Below are 7,123 nucleotides of genomic sequence, written 5' to 3' on the forward strand. Positions count from 1 at the left end.
CTCTCTCTCTCTCTCTCTCTCTCTCTCTCTCTCTCTCTCTCTCTCTCTCTCTCTCGTGCGCTCTTGCTCACGCGCGCTCTCTCGCTCTCTCACATCTCTCATCTCTGCCTTTGCTCCCAGCATGTTCTGTGCCTCCCTTTGCCACAGCATCATGGTTCCCAATCCCATAGAGTACCCAGTCCTCAGCACCCAGCCAGCAGATCTGCCCAGCATTCATCTGCAGGACCTGGAATCCAGAGTGCTGTCTCTGCAGCTGAGGTCAGCTTCCTATAGCCACATCTGAAGTAGAGCCAGTAGCCATTCTGGGAACCGGGGTGTCCAGGGAGGCTCAGGAAAGAGTTTGCTCAAAGGCTGGGTGCAGAGTAGCCACTTAAAGGCCAGCCTCAGGCGTGCACTGAGCAGGAGGCAAGCTGTGAGATGAAGCAGACCTTTCTGGTCATGATGCATGTGTTGCCGCTGGTCAATCCACAGGTTCAACTTCACATTGAGACACTTGGACGTCACATGTGAAGCCTATGATCACTTCCGTGCCTCCCTGGACTCACTGGAGAAGCTGGCTGATGGCGGGCTGCGCTTCATGGTGGAGCCTGTGGAGGCCTCCTTCCCGCAGCTGCTCGTCTATGAACGCATCCAGCAGCTGGTAGATGCAGCCCCGTGAGGGTGGTGGGAAGCAAGGCAATGGGCCAGGCCTACCGCCCATCCATGGTCTGCCCGGGAGATGCTCAGGCCTAACTCTGTGATCCCTGAGATGGCTTAGCCTGGTCTCAGCAGTCACATGACCTCAGCAGCTCTGTGCCTAAGTCTCAGGTTCTCTATGGACAGTTAAGACACCAGAGGAAACTGGGACGAGAGGAGGGGCACCAGTTACTGTCCTCCTTACTGAAGTGACATCGTTAACCAAAGCAACCTCAGGAAAGCAGCTTTAGTCTGGCTCATATATCCAGAGGGTATAGTCATCATTACAGGGAGGACTAGGACACAGGAGCAGGTGACAGCTGGCAGGGAGCAGGAACTGTGTACAGTGACCCATTTCCTCTTCCTCTGCAAGGCTCTGCCTCCTAAAGGTTTCACACCCTTCCCGACCAGTGTGTCCAGATGGGATCCAAGTATTCAGTCACAGGAACTTGTGGGAGACATTCCCAGTTGAAACCACCACGAGGCAGAGGGTCACTCGGGAAGCAGTAAGTCAGTGGGAAGGATGCGGGAGTGCTGAGGACAGTAGGCCGGGCCTCGCCGAGGCCTGGTGAAAGCAGGAAGAGGGTGTTTGTCCGGCTCACAGTTTGAGGACAGCCCCTCACAGCAGGGAGCTGCAGGAGCTGGAACCTTGCGTCTGCAGTCAAAGCAGAGATGGGCGGCGGTGCTCAGTGTGCTTTCTCGTTTGTATTAAATCAGTGGCCAGCCCTCAGGACAGCGCCACCCACGCCACCCACGTACAGGATGAGCCTTCCCGCTTTAATTTACCAATCTAGAGACTCCGTCACAGACACGCACAAAGGTGGCCTCTCAATGAGTCTAGATCCTGTCAGTTTGACGGTTTTAACCATGGTGCTGATGGGCATGTTTGCTCTAAGGAGGTTGACCCTCTGGCCAAGCACGAAGGCTTGGCAATCCAGCGGCAGTTGTAGCCAGCATGTGTCAGTGCCATACACCTTCTGTCCACTGTCTTAGCACACCCAGCCAGGAACGGACAGATCTGGGACAGACAACATCTTAGAGCCAAGGCACCTGCTATTACAGCTTCTAAACCCAGCACTTAGAGTAAATTTGAAAACCCAAAATTACCTTGAAAATTACCAGGAGCTGGATTCACAGAAGTCCATCTGGCATCTTCTGTTCTCTTTGCCTTTGGCTGTGGAGATGAGCCCTCGTTCTCAGGAGAGGGGAGGAAGGCCAGCTCTCTCATGCTCCTTCCTGTGTTCCTTCAGGAAGTGGAGCACTGCAGGCTGCTTAAGGCCCCCAAATAGCAAAACTGGCCACCTGCTACCATTCCTTCAGTCCCTTGTGACAATGATAAACCAATATCCTATGGCTAGTTCCAGACTTGGCCTACCCAGCCACTGTGCCACCATATAATGGCCAGATTCTCAGAGACAGGAAGGACTAGCTTCTGGCCCTGCCCTGGTGTCATGTAGCTCTGCTTTATGAAACCTCAGAAGTTTTCATCTCTGTTACAGGAGCTCTGGAAGATCGTCGTGGAACCAGCAGCATGAGTCGCCTCTGACCTCTTGACTGGTATTTTAATGTATTTCAAATAAAGACAAACCCTCAGCCACCTTGCCCTTGAGATGCTGTCATTTTAAATACAGTGAGTGGCCCTTGCATGACCCTAGCTGGTTTCCTGGGGCCCATCACTGCCTACAACAATCACCCAAACATGTAACTGCTCAAGTGTGATGCTTAGCAGTCTCCACTTGTCACATAGCTCCTGAGTGCTCCCGAGCCACTTGGTCAGAGTGAGCAAATGCCGCCTCTCTGCACTGGTTATGTGCATGATGTACTTCCCTGGGCAGGGCCATGGCTCTTCCCTGACTTTCATGTTCTCTCTGCTTGGAGGACTGGCTACTCGCCCAGCATTCGTGCACTCCTGGGTTCCACTGAAAACTGCACAGAGGTGGGCTGAGATCTAGCTCGGTTGGCAGGGTGCTTGTCTAGCAGTTACACAGCACCCTTGAATTTCCCCCTAGAACCAGGCAAAATGGATGTGACAACATAGCTGTGATGCCGGTGCTACAAGAAGTCCACGAGAGAAAACTACTCGGCCACAGTCAGCTGGGTGCGCTAGTGCATCCTGGAAGCCCAGAGCTCAGGAGGCATAGGCAGCAGGAACTCTGAATTTGGGGCCAGCCTGGTACAGACCCAGTTCCAGGACACCTACACAGAGAAACCCTGACGTGGATAATTAGCCAGCCGATAACTACACAAGTGTTCTGAACCCAAGTGCCGTCCTGAGCACAAAATCCACACCCTATGTTGACTCCTCAGTTAGCAAGAACAGCCAAACATGGATGGACAGAAACCAAAAAGCAAACTTAATACTGTCTCAGAACTGTGGACTTTGGTGGATGAGGTCTTTGTTCTCATTTTGATAGATAATTGGTGTCTGCATGCTGGATTCCAAGGACTGAATGGTACTTCTATCATGGGATGGATCGAATGTGCCACAGTCAAGGCACTCAGGGGGTCAAGGCAGGAGAATGAAAGTTGAAGGTTGGGCTGGTGAGATGGCTGCTTGTAGCAGAGCTTGAGAACCTGAGTTCAGATCCCCAACACTGACATAAAATCTAGGCACAGCCCTGCAGAGGGGAGCGGGGCCAGGCAAAGATGGGCAGATATCTGGAACTCATTGGTCACCCAACCAAGCCAAACCAGTGAGCTCCAGGTTCTGGGAGACCCTTATCTCAAAATAAGGTGAGGAGCAATTGAGAAAGATGCCTGGTATCAGCCCCTGCCCCTAACATGTATTAAGTAGACACTGGGGGGAAGACAGACAGAAGATCATTGGCTGGCCAGCCTGGCCAACTCAGTGAGCTTCAGGTTCAGTGAGACTAAAAAGGTAGAGACCAAAAGGGGAAGGACACCCAGCATCAACCTCTGGCCTCCACACACATCTGTGTGCAGGTGTATGTATATCCATACTAACAAGTACATATACCATTACACAGATCGTCTTTCCCTCTAAAATAAAATGCTCTTCAAGACGACCCTTAGAAAGATCCAGGCATGGTGGCACACATGGTGGCACATACTTTTAATCCTAGTACTTGGGAGACAGAGGCAAGTGGATCTGTGTGAATTTGAGGCCAGCCTTCAGGGCTACATAGGGAAACCCCATCTCAAAAAAATACAAAGCAAAACAAAGGACCAGAGAGGAAGCCCGGTGAGTGGCAGTTCCCTAGCCCCTGTGCATGATTGGCTCCAGGCACTAGAGTGGTCTCAGCTTCTTCGTCACTTTTAAAGTCTAAGCCGCTGTCCTAAGAGCTTCCTCCTGACACAGCCCAGAAGTCATCTTGGCTGTAATTCACAGCGCTATCAGAGCTTCCTGTCCCAGTTCAGACTCCGTGTTTTACAGCCTCCAGAGAGCCTCTGCCAGAAGCGGTGATATTTCAGAATCTTCAAACCATTGAGATACATGCTAGGTAATTAACCCAGGTCATTGGACTCAATTCTTCTCTTGACACAGTCTAACATTTTCTGAAAAATATATGGCCCAAGGAGATGACGCAGCTGCTCAACCGGAGCCTGAACAGAAAAGGTTGTTCAAATCAACAAAGCATTGTACTGTATCCCTCTCCGCCCTGACCCCCACCAGCTTCTCAGATGAGAATGAGCAGGGGTCCAGATGCTACCATTTCTAACCTGGTTCCTAGACAGGGCCTCACTCGGCAATTAACTCTGCCCATGAAGTGGTCCGTGATGCTTGTCCAGAGCATGTGGGTAACACCAAGACTGCAGCTTGTCATTGCTGGTTACAGACACACTCAGGGCTTGGGATTTGAGTCAGTTGCCTATTGTGCAGAAAGCCTTGAGTTTAGTCTGCAGCACTTCATGAAACTGAGCACATGCCTTTAAGCCTAGCACTGGAAAAGGGGGAGGGGAGACAATCAACTGTGACTACAGAGTAAGTCTGAGGCTAGCCCCAGCTTCGTGAGAACCTGTCTCAACAACAATGAAGGCTCAGTACTGTATAAGCATGAGGACCTGAGTTTGGGCCCCAAGCACAGTGGCACTCACTTATAAACCCAAGTCTGAGGAAGCAGAAGCACAAGGACCCTTGGGGCTCATGGGCCAGGCACCCTAGCCTGCTTGTTGACTTTCAGGCCAGTGAGAGACTGTTTCAAAAAAACAAGGTTGGAAAGATGGTTCAGCAGCTAAAATCACTGACTGATCTTGCAGAGGACCTGGATTGCAGTCCCAACATTTCACAACCTTCCATAACTCTAGTTATGGGGATCTGATGCCCTCTCCTTCTTCTGGCTCCTTCAGGCGGTGTACACATATGGGGTGTGTGTGTGTGTGTGTGTGTGTGTGTGTGTGTGTGTGTGTGTGTGTGTGTAGGCAAAGTACTTGTAGTATAAAAATAAAATATTAAGCGGGGCATTGTGGTGCACGCCTTTAGTCCCAGCACTAGGGAGGCAGAGGCAGGTGGATTTCTGAGTTCGAGGCCAGCCTGGTCTACAAAATGAGTTCCAGGACAGCCAGAGCTATACAGAGAAATCCTGTCTGAAAAAACAAATAATAATAATAATAATAATAATAATATAAAATAAACAAGCTATGGACCAGTGAGATGACTTAACAGGTAAAGGTGCCTGAGTTTGCTGAGTTTAATCCCCAGGGAACCACAAGGTAGATGAAGAGGCCCAACTCCTGCAAGCCATCCTCTTGACTTCCACATATATGCCATACATGGCACATGTGTGCCCGCGTACATAAATAGATACATAGGGAGGGGGGATGGGGGAGAGAGAATAAACTGGTAACATTTAAAAAAGAAAACCATGCTAGGTGCTGTCCTGTTGAACAAACTCAAGGTTGACCTCTGACCTCAACATGAACACATATCACATATACTACCAGCAACCACTCCAAAAACTGTGTGTGTGTGTGTGTGTGTGTGTGTGTGATGACGATGATGTGCATATCTGTACCTACCATCCCAGCATCTGAGAGATGAAAACAGGATGACTAGAAGACCAAGGCCAGCCTCTGCCACAGAGCAAGTTCAAGGTCAGCCTACAATAGACCCTATCTGAGCAATAATACATAACAACTCAGGAACTCCGGTCCAAGTCCTAGATCTACTGCATATCACCCAGGTGGCCTCTGGCAAGTGCCCAGGTCTCTTTTAACATCAAATTCATTAGTATAAAAGTAAGACTCCTTTCTCTATGGCACCATAAGGGTCTTCATTGGGTGACTTAAGGCTCACTTTGGGGCTATTGACATGTTGTTTTGCTACACTGTTAGGATGTTGGGGAATTAGGTGGTACTAAGTGCTTTCTGTTGTTTCAACTTAACAGCAGGTCTGTGGAGACTTCACAGTTAACTGGGGAGCAGCTACCCATACATCATGTCAGGGAGTGTAAAGAAGTGAGGTGCAAGGTGACCTTAGACCAAGACCTGACAAGAATGTTTTTATACATCGTTGATTAGAATGTGTGAGTTTTACAACACCATAAAAACTAAAGCCACAAGATGTTTTTCTGCACTGAGTGATAGTTCCCATGGAAACCCTGTAGGACATTTACTGGGTTTATGTCCCGTAGTGCTTGAGCCTCAGCATTTTGCCCCAACCCTATTACCTATAAAAACCCCTGGGTTCTCATGTCCTTTGCTGTCTTGTCCTTCGTTGATAAAGTAAGGAAGACTTTGACGTGTGTTATCTCTTATTTTTTAAGATAGAGCCTCGTGTAACTTAAGCTGGCCTCAAACTCATTAGATAGCTGAAGATGACCTTAAAGTTATAATCCCTCTGCCTCCACCTCCTGAGTGCTAGGATCATAGACCCACCAGCACATGTAGTTTATGTGGTGCTAGGGATGGAAGTCAGGGCTTCTTGGGTTCTGGGCGAGCCTCCAAGCATCCGCACTGCAGTCCTAGCCCTCATCTTTGTTCTTCATCCCACCTCTGAGATCACCAGGGAAAGACTCCTAGAGATGAGATTCCTCCTCTGTGGTCCAAGGCTGGAGAACAATCAGTATCCCTCATGCAGTATTCCCGCTGGAGCCTGTAACACTTCTCACCACAAGGTGGCACCCTAACTTCACGAATCACCAGTGGGGTGCACGTGTAAAGCATCTGGAGGTTTTGACCTTGACAACCACTCCAAAGTGAGTGCCCAAGGACTCTTGAAATTCCTTCAGGGACATGATTACACCAGACAGTTGTTGGATAGTAGTTCTGTGTATCTTAGCACTCCTGTACCCAAATTCAAATCACACACCCTCAAGACTTAAGCATTTATCAACTGTTGGTCTCAATTATCTGAGTATTATAACTCTTTACCCATTTTATTTCTGCCAGTGTTGGGGATGGCACCCAGGGCTTTATACAGACTAAACAAACACAACTACCTCTAAGATACACCCCCAGATTCCATATCCATTTAAGATGCTCATAAGCC

At 49.3% G+C, this 7,123-nt stretch overlaps 1 protein-coding gene across 3 annotated transcripts in view; it reads left to right on the forward strand.

Annotated features, from left to right (window-relative positions):
• Positions 1 to 2,268, forward strand: part of Mettl22 (methyltransferase like 22) — a 19,723-nt gene extending 17,455 nt beyond the window's left edge. For 2 of the 3 annotated variants that reach the window (XM_029544578.1, XM_029544577.1), the window contains 2 exons: positions 472 to 640; positions 1,049 to 1,474. In XM_029544578.1, coding sequence (XP_029400438.1) covers positions 472 to 640; positions 1,049 to 1,147 — 268 coding nt within the window. In that variant the 3' untranslated portion in view covers positions 1,148 to 1,474. Of the gene's footprint in view, positions 1 to 471; positions 641 to 1,048; positions 1,475 to 2,174 lie in introns of those variants that run through there. The other variant, XM_021209869.1, reaches the window with a different exon arrangement.
• Positions 2,269 to 7,123: the final 4,855 nt, after the last annotated feature.

Source organism: Mus pahari, chromosome 12 (assembly GCF_900095145.1).
Source record: "Mus pahari chromosome 12, PAHARI_EIJ_v1.1, whole genome shotgun sequence".
In the NCBI taxonomy this organism is placed as follows: domain Eukaryota; kingdom Metazoa; phylum Chordata; class Mammalia; order Rodentia; family Muridae; genus Mus; species Mus pahari.